Below are 17,826 nucleotides of genomic sequence, written 5' to 3'. Positions count from 1 at the left end.
TGACATAAGACAGTTAACATGCTTATTTAATGGGCACCTATTTTAACCCTTTTTCAAGATTTCAGAGAAGTCTTTTGTGTCTCTGGAATGTTTATTTAATATATTTGTTGTGGAGTTTATTCAAGCCTTTCTGCAACGATGACTTGCATACAATTTTGTCACAATGTTCGCGCACACACAGCATGCATGTTTACCTTTGTACGTTTTTTGCACAGCAATTATGACAAAAAGACTTGTGTTTTTATTACTCCAAAACAGGCACGTGCACACATAGTGCTCAACCTGTGCAGTGCACATGCCCTTTTTAGTCTTGGATAGAAAGTGCCCTTCCAAAATGATCAAAAGTGCCCCCGCGACGCGGCACACCTTCGGTCCCGCCTTTCAGTATGCGCGCATCCACTCTGCAGATCTGCAGCAGCAACTCCATCGCTCCATAGCTAATGTGGTCAAATCCATTTTAACCACTGAGATCCTGCCAGCTGGACCCACACATCTAACTAGTTCACTTTGGAATGACAAAAACAAAATCTTATCCTTGTACCTGGAAGACCACCATCACTGCACATTTTGCCATGTCTCCTTAACCAAACACACCTGATTCAGATCAGCAACTCATTAGTAGAGACTACGGCCCCGTTTACACTGCCAGTTAAATGTGACCCAATTCCGATTTTTTTGTTCATATGTGACACAGATCGGATCTGTTCTATGATCATGTAAACACAAAAAAAACGCATGCATTCGGATATTCAGAGATCGTTTTCAGGCCTCCTTCATATGTGGAAATAAATCAGATACAGATCGGATATGTGACAGTCATGTAAACAGGCAGATCATATTTATTGAGGCATTCCATTCTGTACATTATTAAACTTGTGACAATGTGATGCTTCTCCGCGGTTTAATGACAGAAAGAAGAGCGTGTGTGGAGATGCCGATGCAGTAAACAACATCAGAGTAAACACAGAGAAGGAAAGTGGACATTCGCCACAATTTGCTCCCACCGGACCTGGGATCTCTCTCGCACCCACAAATTCCTCTGAATGGTGGAGGACATTATAAAGCATAAACCATAAGCGCAAGCTGCAATGACGACCCCCACCTCCGCCTCAAAATCATTTTAAGTTGAGCGAACTTCGTGTTGTAACCTTGCTTTTTGTTGCTATTAATACACGCACTGCGGGCTACACATAACTTTATTCTCCAACACTAGTGCGCACACAGGCAAAGGCTACATCAGGGCCATACCATTCAATAAACTGCGTGGGGGTATATCTGGACTAAACCATTCACTGCTTATACTACACTTCGCATATTTCGCAGAGCTAAAAACAAGACAATTTCTTCCATCGTGGCTAGAGTGGCACAGATGCTGGAACCCGCCTTTATGCATGCGAAAGATCATAAATTGTTGGCAAGTGTAAACACATGAATTGGATATGGGTCGCAATTAAAACAACGTGTAAACAGACAGGCAAACAAATCAGATACAGGCAACAAATTGGGCACTGTCAAGACCTGACAGTGTAGACGGGACCTACAAGACCTGAAAAGGATGTGACAGACAAAAGAGATATGAAAACCGTGCTATTGGTCCTCCAGGAAAGTGGATGAGAACCATTGCTTCAAAAGTACAGCTGTCAGTGCGGCTTCAGATCAATTTCAAATATACAGCCAAAAATGTCAGTTGCAAAGCTTTTAAAGTTGGCATAAAATGAAAATCTGGAAATACATAGGCATAGCTGAATAATAAATGTTCAGTACCAGGAGCAAACATACAGTGAATCTCAAACAGTTATGTAACCTTGTCCTCATGTAAAGTCTAAAATTCAGGGGAAAAACAGGCCAGTTAGAACAAACCACCCACTCTGACAATACACACAAAATTATTAATCAGCATACCTTAGGCAGCATTTAATTTGCCACAAGGTTTCCTATTGAGATTACAACAATGATCATACTTCCAGTTAGAAACTCAGTTTTAGTTCCCAGAATGCTGTTGTGATGTTTAATAAAAAAAAAAAGAAATTACCAATTTTGGCTGAAAATTTTGTCATATAAACAACCACTTATGGCAAGAGAATCTTGAAACTTCGAAAACAACCAGGAATGGTTAAAAACAAAATGACCTGAATTCCACTTGGAAAAGCTGATAATAACAGCATGAAACACCTTTAAAATCTGGACCACCACATGCCTGCAAGACTAAACTATAATGTGAACTGTCATTTAACCAATGTATAGTTGGCTTTTAATTCATCAATTATAACAAGAAAGCTGTCCATTGCATTTAACAATTTGATTTAATTAATTTATTTGTATTTTAAAAAATGAAAGGTAAGTGCACCTAATTAGTAGATAATTCAGTTAACAGAAATCTTAAATTATTGCAACTTAAGCAATGTGTATTTAGCTCAACCAAAATACAAAAATGGTGGTCTCGTGATGTTTGCATACATAAAACAAAGTATTTTGCAGCTCGAATGAACAAAAGAAATTCAACAATTACAAAGCTGTAGAAGAAAAACAGAATTCTTTATTTAAACAAGTGAAACCAGACTTGCACAAAACTACTGATGTCAGAGAATAGTAATAGTATGTTTCGTAACATGGCGATACAAAAAATAAAAATAAATAAATAAAAGCTTCGCTGTTTGACCTGTATGGAGACTAGTGAAATCTAGGTTGTTGGTTACAAAAACATCTAAAATACAAATTACTAAAATGTACTAATGAATAATTGCAGAATTGCTTCTGATATGCATTAAATTTCAGATACTCTGGTATTATAAAGATTCTTTTACAGGTCCCTTAAGTTTGTGTATGACACAATTTAGAACTGCAACAGCATATCCAAAATCTGAAAACGCACAAGATTATTTGATGGGAACATTTTATATACATTAAATGCAGCACACAAGAAAAACAATCATTTGAAACCTCTGAAAAGCCCAATGATATAGAAGTACAACATTTTAAGAATAGAAAATGTAAAATGTTTCAGTATCTATGAGCACTGTTAATGTTACTGACATTAACTACATCTTTAGTGTGGACACTCTCTTGTAATAGGTCTGCACAGTAAAAAGATATCTGTAAATTAGCAGCTTTTTCATATTTTGTGATTCACGTTTATATTTTTTAATAGTTTAAAGTGATATATTGTCTGGGTTGGTGTTGTATGTTATTGTACAAAAAACTTGTAATAAACTGCCAAATACATTTTTTTTTTATTTATTGACTTATTTCTCTCTACATTATTTTGTATACGTTTTATCATTTTAAACTATTAAAATGCCAATAGAAGTCAATTTGTTAAACCCTAGAGTTTTATTTCCAACATCAAAGGTCAACAGAGAAGAGATCAAGGTACCATAATGCAATTCACAACAGCAGTTAAACAGAAAACACTTGTGAATCATAAAATAAGGAAACTGTTAAATAACAGAATTTGTTTACAGTGTGGCTAGGTATTCCAACTCTAGTACAACTATATTAGTAGAACCATTTTCCAGAAGGACAGCTTGCATGAAGACCTAAATGCCTTTGGGTACAGAACATCAACACATTTTCCAACATCGGTCCCCGACCTCACATGTAATCAAAGTTTTATTTTAGACAAAAGACACAAGTAGAACAAAAGCATTAATGTCTCCTTTTGCTGCAGTAAAAGATTTCATCCCTCTTTGAAAGAACACTATTGTAAAGGCCGAGCATGAAGTAGGTCAGGAAATAATATTATGTAACCCCTTTAGTGGCTCGTAGTTTGCAATCTCAATACCTCCCCCTAAGATGTTCCAGTAGGGGTTAGGTCAGGGATTTGCACGTCACTAGCATTTTTCACCACATGAACAAGTAGACGATAGCTCTGAGCACAGGGACATTGGCTGGCTGGATAAGAAATATGCCCACCCTCCCAAAAACAAACAAACAAAAAAAAAGGTTTATGGAATAGCCATTATACTGACATTTATGGATGAGCCAAATCTGTTAATTACAAAAGAGTGTCCATATGCTGTTGGCCATATTGTGTATCACTAGATCTGAGAACATTCAGAAGATTCATTCAGTATTTCTGATGACATGTCAATATTTGCATTTGAATCCGGATATTCGGTAGGAGAATCTTCTTGTTGAACTTGGGAATTAATGTCATTAGTTTCGGGAGGTTTTGTGACATCCGTCCCCGGGTCTCTTTTATGATGACACTCAAGATGGCGATTTAAAGCAGAGGTGAATGAGAAGCGACTTGGACAGAGAGGGCAACTTAGCAATAATCTGTAGGGGTTTCTCTTGTGGTGAACCATATGCCGCTGAAAAACACTAAGTAGTCCAAAGACTCTGCAACATTCTTTGCATTTATACTTCATCTTTGGCTTGAAAGTTTTCTTAAATCGAGAACCAAACAGGTCTTCTGACTTGGATGAGGGTTGATTTTCTTCTTCAAGATCTTCCTGTTCACCATCGCTTGTTGTTTGTGTTGATTCTTTCATAGGTTCCTGTTCACCATTTCCAGTCTCATGTTCCATCGTTGACTCTTCCTGAGATTTGGATTGAAGCTCTGAAGCGTGGTACATGGCCACATGCCTTGTGACATCACATCTTTGTGGAAAGTGCCTTCCACAATAAACACAGGCATGCAGAGTACCTTTATGGTATCGCATATGACGCGAGAGACTGCTTGAGTGTACAAAGACACGATGGCAGTGCTTGCAGGAGAATAATTTACCAGTATAGGTGGCTCTGTTGATTCTCTTAGGTTTTCCTTTTATGTTCACCCTTAGCAACTGCTTGTGCTGCTTTGCAACCATGTGTCGCATTACACCATGGTATTGTTGTTTTGCCTTAGCTGGTAAAACTGAAGAATCCTTTACTTCAATCTCATCTGGATGTTCGACTTTATGATGCTCTCTTAAATCTGAAGTGTTGAGAAAATTTTGGCCACACAGTCCACAACATGGTTCATTGAATTGAGAGATAACTGAATTATCATCAATTTTCCTGTTTTCTTCTCCAAGTGCTTGATCTTGCATAACCTCATTGGGCGACTTATTGACACGAGAATGACTGTTGAGGTGGCTTTGTAAGTCAGACAACCAAAAGAAGCGCAAGCCACAAGATTTGCAAGGATATGACCTATCCATGCTGTTTTCTTGATCTTCCTGTGATCTACTCAAAATCCTGGAAGAAGCAGATCCATGCCACTGTTTTTGATGGGACAGCAAGGAATCTTGTCTTAAGAATCGCTTTCCACAGTGCCCACAACTATAAAAGCGTTCATGAGCATGGTTTTGAAGGTGGTTCTGCAGGCTCTCTCGATCATTTAACACCTTGCAGCACAGAGTGCATTTGAACCCCTGTTCAAGAGCACGATACTGCTGATGCAGATGTAAGCTTTTGGAGGTTTTGAACAGTTGTCCACATCTATCACATTTATACAGAGCAGGCTCTTTTTCTGGCATCTTAGATGGAACAATGGTTTCTTGACTGGGGGGTGGGCAGAATCTCTTTGGTTGAGGTTTTCCAAACAAGAAGGTAAAGTTAGACAAGACGGATCGATCAACCACAGTAAGTGTTCCATTTTCATGGAGCGCAACCTCAATGGATGGGTTGACAGAACTACCATTACTAATACCATCAGAGGAAAATACGCCAGTAAGTCCATGTATGGCCATGTGTTCAACAAGTTTTGGATACAGTCTAAATCCTTCACCACACTCTGTACAGATAAAGGCATCTCCTCCTCTTAACTCTTGAGTAAAGTTCATTGAGAATGCCATCTTGACAAAACCAAATACAGCTTTTTAGGAATGATAAATGTCAATAGTTTAGGAAGTTGGGAGCATAATTATGCAAATATTCAGAAACTTCTATATATGCATGATAACTTTTAATATTGCAATTATTGTCCAATAAATGTAATCTGTTCCAGTCTCACCTCAGTTATTAAACAAAGCTAGATTCCCCTACACATCTAATAAAACCCAACTAGTCAAAGCAGCACTTAAATTACTACTCTAACATCAATAAAAAAAGAAAAAAAAAAAAGAAAATTACATATAGGATTAAAGGGTATCATTTAAAAAGTCTTTGATTGTCAAATCAATCATTATCAACTGTTTTAAAAAATCTGTCATTTGACCATAAAACAGTGATGTAAACCTCGTCAGGTATATGGCCTGCCTTCATTCAGATGCTGGCTCACAATTCAGATATTGCCATCTGCAAAAAAAAGAGAGAGAAAATAATTAGTGGCAAGCAATGGTTCTTATGTACATAAAAGATATACCCACACATTGGTGTGAATAGGTGATTGCCCCTTACTGATTTCTAATTCTTTTGACGTGTGAAAAAGTTTTGCCCTCTAAATCTGATAACTGGTCGATTACCAACAATTACGTTTATGACAAGCTTCATTTTCTAACATGCAATGAGATTGTTAAAGCAGTGCTGATGATTTTTGGCTTACTCATCTTTGCAGAATTCTTGTAATACTGCCACAATGGAGGGTTTGACTATGAACCGACTTTGGCCAAACCCCAATTCTTTTTTATATCTATTCACCTCTATCCCCCTAAGAATCAGAACACCACTACTATACATGCACATGTCATCATGATTTCCCCCCAAAATGTTTCTTTAAAAATAACACATGAATATAATAAATCAGCTGCTGAGTAGTAATAATCCTTATTAAAGCACTTTTACTTTGGTGGGTTTCCTTGCTCGGTTTACAGCAGTGTTGCTACTGTAGCTGGTGTAGTCAGAGAAAACTATCATACCCCTTCATTTGTAGTGTGGTCCTGAAACATCTTCGTTTGAAGAGCTCTATGGCTTTTCCCTTAACCCATATGCCTCCAAGCTAAAGAGGATTGGCACACTCCCACCCCTTTATGTGAACGCACAAACAGAGGGGTAAGGGTAAGCGGAAGGGCAAAAGGGTAGAATTGGGATTGTGTCTTAAGGTCTTGTCACAGAATCTCAATTGGGTTCAGGTTAGGACTTTGAGTAGGTCACTCCAAAGTTTTAATTTTGTTTTACTTCAGCCATTCAGAATTGGAATTGTTGGTGTTCTTTGGATCATTGTCCTGCTGCAGAACCCAAGTTCGCTTCAGCTTGAGGTCACTAACAGATGGCCGGACATTTTCCTTCAGGGTATATGTTACACAGCAGAATTTATGGTTTCATTTATCACAGTATGTTTTCAGGTCCTGAAGTAGCAAAATGCCCCTAGACTATCACACTACCAGGACCACATTTTACTGTTGGTATGATGTTCTTTTCTGAAATACGGTGTTACTTTTACACCACACATAATGGGACACACACCTTTCAAAAAAGCTAAACTTTGAATATTTTCCCAAAAGTGTTGGGGGGACATCGAGATGTTTTCTGGCAAAACTGAGACAAGCCTTTGTTTTTTTTTTTTTTGCTCAGCAGAGGTTTTTAGTTATGAAACTCTTCCATGTAAACCATTTTTGCCCAGTCTTTTACTTATGGTGGAGTCATGAAAACTTCTTAACTGAGGCAAGTAAGGCCTGCAGTTCTCTGGTTGTTGCTGTGGGGAAACAAAAGACCAATTTAAATGTCAGGGGTTTCATGGCTAAATTTGACCAGCCTGGTGGCCTATCTTCGTTGATTACACATTCCACAAGAGCAGAGTGTTAAGGTTTAACTAGAACCTAAAGTTTATCGATGAACTTGATGTTGGCTTGAGAAAGCCAACGTGACTGCACTAGGACTCAAAGGCAGCTGGCAGGAAGCGCATCGGCATCAAAAGGCACAGTGCCTCCAGTACTGCACTTCTGATTGGGGGGGTGGGTTGTTGTTTTGAAGGCAAAGAGCTAGTGGGGGGTGGTGGTGTAGAAGAGCTGATGAAGGGAAGAGGAGGTGGTAGAGAAAGTGAAAAGTTGTTAGGGTAAGGAGCCAGTAAGATGGAGTTTGTTCCAATGTTATGAGTTGAAGTCTCTATGTCTTAAATGTAAGTTTCTTCCACATTGTAAGTCAAAGAGCAAATTTGGGGCACTCTTGCCCAGGGGTGCAACTTACATGTAGATTTAATCAGCTTGGCAGCTTCTTTTATTGTGAAAGATCACGTTTTTAAAAATTTCTCTTTTGAAGTTATGATCCGTCAAAGTTTGGTCCAATGTTAAGTTAATGTGATTTTTCCAAGATTTTCGGGTCATTTTCTGGAAAATCGAAAGTCAGATCAGTTTGAAAAGATAAAGCAACTCGAGTCAAACTAGTTTAATGCCTCATTCACACTAGCAGCGACTTAGCTGCCTGTCACTCTGGGTGGCCACCAGCTGCAAACAGGTCTGTGTAGGTCTACAGCACAGAGAATACAACCGGCCTCTGAGCAAGCAGAGAGAGGATCCTATGAGTTCTACTGGTGCTCCTTTTGGCTGTCGCACAAGAAAGTCACTTTTCATTTGCAAAAAGTTGAAGGATTTTCAACTTTGTTGCATTGCTCGACATGCCCACCTGGTCGCCAACGATCACTCATTCGCATAGACGAAGGTTGCCGAAAGTAGCCCGCTCTCCGTTGAAATGAACGGTTGCTTGTCGCTTTACCGCTGCGAGTCGCTCAGTGTAAATGAGGCTTAAAGGGTCACGAAACACAAAAAACACATTTTTTCAGATGTTGACAGTCATATATGTGTGCCATGCTGCTATAAACACTATTAGGACACATTTAGTTAACTAAAAAGTGAAAATTGGTTGTTTTAGTGTTATTTTGAGCAAATTAATTTTCCGGTTTGAAACAAATTTTTGAAGCTGTCTCACAGCGATTAGATCCTTGTGTGTATTACAGCATGGATAGTGGATGTCTGTACCTGCAAGTGCATCGTGACGTCTCTGAAGCAGCAAGCAATAATTCATGAGACAGACTTGGCTCAATCTAATCAACGCGCTCTGCTGTGTATGCAATACAACTTCATTAATATGCATGATAGCTTCGAAGACTGTTTTTATCTGTTACAGTGTTCAGACGACAGAGACGCCACGTTGTGTTGCCAAAACAAATGGAAGAATAAGAATTTGGAGACATGGGTCATCAGTGTTGAGTTTATCAATGTGCTGCAACAAAGGTTTTGTTTCATTTTCTTGCTATGAGAGCGCAGCTGGACTCAAATGTGGACTACAGTGCATGCGACAGAAATACATTTATAAGGAACATTTTTTACAGAGCTTTTCGCATCTGGAAATGATAAAATTCGGATTTACCACTCATCTCCTTTTAAAAAAGACGTGGCTCCAGTTGGTGTTGATTGTCCTGTCTCTACAGATTTGGTAAGTGTGTTTGATCAGTGCCCTTTGTTCATTCAGAAGTTAGTTCGTATTGTCAGCAGTACTCTTTCAGTTTTTAATGACATACCTTAGTCAAAATGATTTAGTTACTAAGTTAACAGTATGTTAATATCCCTACAATATTATAGTACAATATTATAGGCTGAAAGATCTGCTGTAAATGCTGCTCTCCGAATGTAAACGTTAACATCTTAAAGAGCGCCTATTATGGGTATTTAAAAATAAGCTTCCATGCAGTGTGTAACACAGCTCTAAGGGAATGAAAACATCCAGCTGAGGTTTAAATCTAAAAGTGCAGCATGTTTAAAACTATTGATTCTTTAGCAAAATATTTCAATAGTCGAATAAATGAATCGAGTTGGGTTAGGATCTTTTGTTGGATCGCATCGACGTCAATAAAGTACATCTCCAAATATGTACTTAGAGTAAAGTTAAAATGTGCATGCGCTTTCCCTTCACACATTAGCAGTGGCACAGGGGACCACGGGACTGATCATGACACGAAGATGACGATCACTGACAAGAGATTCGGCTGTGGGCAGGGGTGCACGTACGACAGCAAGAACCGGGGCGGTGGGGGAGATTATCATGGACGAAAGTTAGGAGATGTCTCCGACGCCTTCTCTCTATTCTGCCGCCCTAGGTGGCTGCCTGGGTCCTATATGGAGCAGAGACAGCAGAGACTATGGGACTTTGTCAAACTTTGACGGTGACTTTAGCCCCTTTCACACATACAGACCTTTCCGGAAAATTGCCGGCAATTTTCCGGAAAGGTTGTATGTGTGAACAGGTCCTTTTTGAAAATACCGGTAAATTCGTTCTGGCTATTTTCCGGAAAGAGAAGTTGTAACATTACCGGCAATTTGCCGGAATGCTGCGCTGTGTGAATGCAGAAGGAAGATTACCGTAATAAGCGCGTGCACGTCTAGAACGTGCTGACGTGAGACGTCTGTTTTAGCCAATCACAACAGTCAGGCGCACTGCACACGCACATATTATGAACATCTCGACATGCGAAAGTGATCCTGCGAAAGTTGTTCACAATATTGATCATCCACAGAGTTTGTAATTTAGTCAAATGTTTACAAATACAAGCGCAGCCGTTTAAAGCTCATTTGTGGTGAATGATGTCAGAATGTACCGGTATTTTGGAATGGATGTGTGAATGCTCTTTTCCGGAAAATTTCCGTAACGTCCTCCCCTGTGTGAACAGCACTTTTTTGAATATACCGGTAAAGTCGTTCTGGAAATTTTCCAGATATTTACCAATATCACTGTGTGAAAGGGTCTTTTGTCAGTACTTAACTTTTACAGTTCATATGGACCAGTTTCTTCTTCCATCGGATCATAACACGTAAGTGTCATTAAAATTGTTGCCTCGTTTATTTTGTAGTTTGCAAAATATGTTTAATTGTGAGTTGTAACTTGTAATTGCTCTGTCTGGCTTGTAATCACGTATCTATTATAGATAATTTCTTGTACTTTATTTCTTAGGTTAAATCTGTATGGGGCTGTTCACATATCGCCACATATCGCGAGCTTCTTCCTTTACCGATTTAAATGCCTTTCTGAGCTGGCGAATTTTCAAAATAGTTAAATTTTTTGCCACTGTGTGCATTAATACTGAATGTGTGTTGTAATTTCTTGAGGTTAGGTTTAAGAGTAGAGCAATATGCTGGTGTTCAACTGCATTCATTTATTGCATTCCCGCGCTAGGCTCTCATATACTCTGTGGCTGCTATTTCATAGCCTTGGTGGGCTTTTCTCTCTGTCTTGTGCTGAACGATGTCGACCAGTCGCAACAGACTGGGTCATCGGACCAATCAGAGCAGATTAGCTTCGCGCTAACAAACTGTTACTGTCGTGTAGGATTTTCGCCACATTTTATGCAGAATAGTCTTTAGCAGGGATGCCAAACTCAATTCCTTGAGGGCTGCAGCTCGGCACAGTTTAGTTTCAACCCTGCTCCAACACACTTACCTGTAGGTTTCAAACAAGCCTGAAGGACTCAATTAAAATTAGAGTTGGAACCAAACTGTGTAGGGTAAAGTTGACAAATTAAGAATTTGGCAAATAATTTGATTACTGATGTCCATGTAAATATGAACTTTCTCAATGCACAAAATAGGACAAATTGTTGGTGCAAGTCTTGCTGGCACATTGGTCTTGCAGACCAAGACTGCAAGTCTTTGTGAAATATTAAGAGCAGTATTCAAGATAATGTTAGCATCCCACTAAGAACCACAAACCACATCCAACAGGAGAATTGTGGATGCAAAAGAAAGCTGTCTGAAAGAGAAGTTCTATGCTAACCTGATTTGCATCCAAAAACATAAAACCACAGCTGCCCAGCTCACTGTAGAATTCAATGTGCACCTTAACTCTCCTGTTTTCAACAAAACTGTTCTTCAACTAGCCGGGTTTCCGGTGTCGCACCTAAAGCAAGTGTGTCACTTCCAAAGTGCCATCGGGCCAAAGCGGGGCTTCCTTGGGGCCAGCGGTTGGCCTTTTTTGGCCCACCAAATACCTTGGGGCCAGCTGGGTTTTTGGGGCAGAGTGACAGCAAAGACAGAGTTTGCCCGAGTATGGTAAAGATGGTTGGCTGCCATTTCACTAGGGCTATGGACAATATGAAACATGTATTGATCTCTGATGAGTCCACCTAGACTGTCTTTCCCAAATCTAGAGTAGTTAAGCCTGATTTATACTTCTGCGTCAAATGACCGGCGTAACCCACGGCGCATGCAACGTGCGTGGCTGTGCATTTATACTTCTGTGTGCTGTCTCTGTTGGTCTGCATTAACACTTCCAAAACGCTAGTTGGCAGTGAGGTGTAAATCTTCCTCTGTGTCGAGTTTCTTCGCTGCTTTTTTGCTTTTCCTGAACACTTCCGGAATGTAAAAGTGGCTCAAACTCGCTCATTTTGAGGCAGGAACTGGCGGACGTGCAACAACTTTAACTATGAGGTGAACACAAAACAAAATTATCTATCCGGAGCTCCTTCACGGGACTTCAAACTTGTAAACAACTGCTTGCGCCATTCACGTGGCTCTTGGTCCCGCCCAGACTCGTCAGCGCTACCAAGCGGACCAATCACAGAGCTTGCGCTACGCGTTGTTGCGACGTGTAGTTACATTTTTTGAGAGGTGCACGTCAGTGACGCCAATGGCCACGGCGAAGGGCTATGCGTCAGCGCCGTGGCATACGCCGGCGTTTGACGCAGAAGTATAAATCAGCCTTTACAGTGTGGAGAGCCCACAAAGAAGACTGTTGTATACCCAGAGTAAAGCATGGGGGTGAATCAGTGATGGCTTGGGCTGCGATATCATGGCATTCTCTAGGCCCAACACTTTTGCTACATGAGTGCGTCACTACCAAGAACTACCAAACCATTCTGGAGGACCATGTGCATCCAATGGTTCAAACATTGTATCCCGAAGGCGGTGCGGTGTAACAGGATGATAATGCATCAAAAATTGGTGACAATGGTTTGATAAACATGAAAGTGAAGTTGAAAATCTCCCATGGACTGAACATTCACCTGAGACCTAAATATTATTGAGCCATTTTGGGGCCTTTTCGGAGGAATGAACCAGGAATCGTTTTTCTCCACCAGCAACACGTAGTGACCTGGCCACGTTTCTGCAAATAGAATGGCTAAAAATCCCTATGGTCACTGTGCAGGTATTGTATCTGTCATTCCCAAGATGAATTGATTCTGCAAATGGCTGCAAATAGAATCCCTAAAGCAGTGGTTTCCAAACCTTTTTATCACCACAGACCAGTCAATGCTCGAATGATGCGGACGTCGGGGTATTGGTGGGGTGGGTGGGGGTTATGGTTCGTAGGTTGTCAGGTGACAATCAACAGTTTTCTCAGAGGATGACAAGCTGACAATCATTGCTGTCACTCTGAGACAAGTTTTATTTATGGAGAAAATTGCTTTGTTTGGGTGCTCTGTGTATTGTCAGAGATAATTAGTGTACCGAAATGTGTACGTTCTATACAAAGTATGAAGCTGATCAGTCAGTTCAGTTCTTGTGACTCACGATGCGCTCCCAGAATTTATTCAACTGGTCGCGTTAAGAAGGCGCGAGCCCGTCATGCTGCTTGCGCACAAAAGCTGCACACCTCTATTGGAAATAACTAACCTGCGTGAACTCAATAAAAGATGCAATATGCGAACGGCCTCTAAAAAGCCATTATCATTTTTGATCTCCAGCAGTTGATCTTTTTGCACAGAAATAGTGGATTCACCTGATTTGTTGACAAATGAGTTGCGGATCTATTCCTTGGCAGTTAGCGGGTCCATCACTGGGTTTTTTTCCCTAAGCAAAGAAACTCTCCAAAGGCGCCTGTTTCTTACTTATTTTGCAAACTTGTGGGTTAAATTTTGGTACTCAAGCGATGGAGATGCAAGCAAGAGAATACGGTCATTTTTCAAAACAAAAGATTGTTTAGACTGAGAAAATAAATATAACAAAAATAATTAATCAAGTTGCCCAGTACCAATAGATCCACAGTTCTGGTTCACGACCCGGTGGTTGAGGACCACTGCCCTACAACATACTAATGAATTATTGTGGTCTAAAACCAGGCATTTCATTTTCATTGTCTAACTCTTGTATATTTACAGGGGTTGGACAATGAAAATGAAACAGCTGGTCTTAGACCACAATAATTCATTAGTATGTATAAAATCTACTGTGACGCAGTGGTGCAGTAGGTAGTGCTGTCACCTCACAGCAAGAAGGTCGCTGATTCGAGCCTCGGCTGGGTCAGTTGGCATTTCTGTGTTGAGTTTGCATATTTCCCTGCATTCAAGTGGGTTTTCTCCGGGTGCTCCGGTTTCCCCCACAGTCCAAAGACATGCAGTACAGGTGACTTGGGTAGGCTAAATTGTCTGTAGTGTATGAATGTGAATGAGTGTGTATGGATGTTTCCCAGAGATGGGTTGCGGCTGGAAGGGCATCCGCTGTGTAAAAAACATGTGCTGGATAAGTTGGCGGTTCATTCTGCTGTGGCGATCCCAGATTAATAAAGGGACTAAGCTAAAAAGAAAATGAATGAATGAATAAAATCTTTTTTGTTAGCATAAATCTTTTAAAACCATCATCATAGTGGATGACTTCTGAGGTTAATTTATTCCAGAAAAAAGGTCCACATTTGCTTTCAAAGCAAAAAAAATATATATATATTTTAAGTATTTGGTGCCAGTTTATCAGTGAGTGACAATATTTTGTTTTCTTTGACTTGATGGATGGAAGCGGGGTTTTAATTGCAAATGTTTATGCTATATTCCTATTTTGGCAAAAATGTAATTCAAATCTTTGGATGGAAACATAAGTAATGAGCCAGTTTACATGCACTCCACGAAACCGCAGAACAGAACTCATTATATAAATCACATTTTATTTCTTACACTGTTTAGAAGTCAGTTTCACATGTCCATGTATACAATAAGCAGCATACTAGCAGGTCTTTGAAAACTGTGAATATGCAGAGTTTACAATATACATAATGTGTAAAAGAAATAATATGGTATTAAAAGTGCTGTGTTGAATGTATTTGACAGGAGTTTTGCACCTTTAGCAACATAAGGGGATGTTGATGCTAGTATGTCTTTTAGGACTGGCTTATAGGATTTATTTCAATCTACACAATGCATATTATGGGCCATTCAATACTCAGAAATACAACAATTACAAGTGCCAAGCATATTAACAACCATACTATATGTCAATCCTATGCAATTTATTACACACAATTAAACATTGTTAATCACTGAAAATCTACAGATAAAAAAAGAGATATTATAATAATGTATTTTCATAATTTTCATAGATAGTTATGTGGATTTATTCACAAGATACTTATTTTTTCTTTAGTTAATTTCCTTGTTGGCTTAAATGTGAAATAAATGTGGTACAAATTGCCCAGGTGGTGCCCAGGAAGAGCAGCATTTCTTTATATTAAATAGTCATATAAAATACAAAACTACACCAAAAAGTTTTTTTACTTACAAAATCCTGGTACTTTAAAAGCATTTACTCCCCGTTGAGTAAACGCAGAGCAAACTGAAGACAATATCCAGTATTTCTAAAACCGGAAAAAGACAACAAAACAAACAAATAATTAATGTTAAATCAGATATACTCTGACAAACTCTAACACACTAAAAAGCCCTCAAGCTCAGCAAAAAGATTACACAGCATACGTAATAAAGAGTTTAGCAGACTTCATTATATAAACCTTACAATACATTAATCTAAACATTAGTATAATATAAGGCTACCCTATCAAGATAGAATATTCAGGTACAAAAAAAATGGCTTTAACGGTTTTCAATTTCCAGTTTCTTCTGAAATGAACCAGTGGTGAGGCCACTCTGACAAAAATATGGAAAAGTCAGAATAAAAACGGCATAGAAAATATGTAACTAATCTCATTTGGATTATAAATGTAAAATATGAAACTGGTTAGCAGCAACCTTTAGTCATTGTGAATTTGTTGACAAAATGTGAAGACCGCCTCCACTGCACGAAAATGAAAATATACAATTACGGTCCCAATGAGCTCTTTTTTTCTTCTTCATTTGACTTGACAGCATCTCTAAAAAATTAAAAGAGGCACTTTCCATGCTGACTATTCTGATTTGCTGTTCAAGAAAGAACATTAACTGTAATAAAATGAGTACTGTGAGTATATAATAAATCAGTGGTTCTCAAACTGTGGTACGTGTACCACTAGTGGTACGCAGGCTTCCTTCTAGTGGTACACGGAGGAATTAAACATGTAATGTACGTGCTACATAATTCAAAATTTATTAAAAATGATGTATATAATATGCCATAAATGACATATAGCCTATATTTCTGAGGTAATCTGCCACGTTATTTTAACTGTGCAGAGTTGTAGCTGCTTTACTGGGCCTACTACTTTACTGTATTTCAGTACTGCTCATTTTGGTGGTACTTGGAGAGACTATTTTTTTTCTGAGGTGGTACTTGATGAAAAAAGTTTGAGAACCACTGTTATAAATCATCTTAATATGTTTTCAGCAATTAATACTGATCATACTATCACAGTTAAAATAAACATCTAAACAGTGTAGCTATTTAAACAGGATTAATTCAACATTCTTGTGCTTAAGTCAATTTTCTGAAACAAATAGGAAAACTGCAGGCTGCAGAGTGTTTCATGATGGGATTATTTCGGCTATAAGCGCCACCTACTGAGAGAAAGAGTGAATTAAAATTTATTCAGCCTGTCAAATAGTTTCTGTAGGTATATTTTTAAATGATACAATCTAAAATATGAATAGTTGCTCATGCCTGCCAATATATGCAGCCTTTTTGTGCAGTGGTTGCCTCTCATTTCTTTGGGAATAAATGCTCAGCTTAAGCTAAACGCCTAGTTCATGCTGTAATATGTTTTGTTTCCTTTATAATAAAGAAAAAACATGTTCAGTATCAGAATTAGATAAAGATTGAATAACTATATTTTTGCATTCACATCACAAATGATCATTTTTTGTTTTTTACAGGTCTTATGACAAAATGAATCATTTGAAAATGAAACATTTTTGCCACATGGGTGTTAGTGTTAGCTCATAGTTATTAAATCATTTACTGTATTATCAGAGATTATAAATATAAGAAAGTAGTTATTTTACAATTAGTTCAAGTTAGGCACTGAGGTCCACGCATGCATCACATCGTCATTGAAACGAACACAAACACAAATGGACAGAGACTAAAATGTCTAACTTAGTTCATCACACCTGTAGTTACACATGTAGTTACAGCGGACCGCCTTTATGATATCTGTTATTGCGTGTGTCTGTTTATACTGTTTTGTTATGTTGATCTCAACAAAATGTTGAGATGTTCGAAAGAAATGTAATAATAGCCATAATAATAATAACAATAAAGATTATAAAATCAACTATAGTTCAATGTACACCTACACAACAACAGGGCGATTGTGGTAAACAGTACGATTTAACGCTCATACAGATATTCACTCGCTACAAAACCGCCACATTACAACACTAAGCAACATGCTACGCTAGCATTTTAATTTGATTACATGTCACAAACTAGTTATATTAAAGTAAACTCAACCAATTAGTATAAATGTAGGCTATTTAAAAATATAAATACCAACAAGCGAGTGTTTTATAGCAGAGTTTAAACAACAAAAAGGGAACGTGTCCGCGAATTACCTCGATGTCACTTCTGAAGAGGTTCGGACGCTGGCCGCAAGTTTCCGTCTAGCTTTCCATCTTCTTTCTGTCTAGCGTGTAGCAATAGTGCGACCCTCTGCAAACTAAGTGTTTACTGTGCGTTGGTTTTGGCTTTGATCGGTCAACTGAACTATTCGACCGTATATCCTAAAGCGTTAAATCCTCGAGAAACACAGACAACACAAGAGGGGACGAAAAAACGAAAGCTTCCTCTTCGCACTCTTCTTCGTGTGCGATTGATATTTACTGGATTATACCGCCACTAA

The 17,826-nt window shown here is 38.8% G+C and overlaps 1 protein-coding gene across 1 annotated transcript; it reads right to left on the bottom strand.

Moving 5' to 3' along the window:
* Nucleotides 1–2,516: 2,516 nt before the first annotated feature.
* On the bottom strand, nucleotides 2,517–17,773 carry si:dkeyp-84f3.5. The gene is given in 3 exon segments (NM_001326353.1): nucleotides 2,517–6,222; nucleotides 15,336–15,411; nucleotides 17,540–17,773. A coding segment is annotated over 1 exon segment (1,743 nt). The 5' UTR covers nucleotides 5,781–6,222; nucleotides 15,336–15,411; nucleotides 17,540–17,773; the 3' UTR covers nucleotides 2,517–4,037.
* Nucleotides 17,774–17,826: the final 53 nt, after the last annotated feature.

This window comes from Danio rerio, chromosome 16 (genome assembly GCF_052040795.2).
Source record: "Danio rerio strain M-AB ecotype USA chromosome 16, GRCz13ab, whole genome shotgun sequence".
Taxonomy (NCBI): domain Eukaryota; kingdom Metazoa; phylum Chordata; class Actinopteri; order Cypriniformes; family Danionidae; genus Danio; species Danio rerio.
Note: the sequence above shows the minus strand (reverse complement) of the source record. Positions and strands in the feature narration are given on the sequence as shown.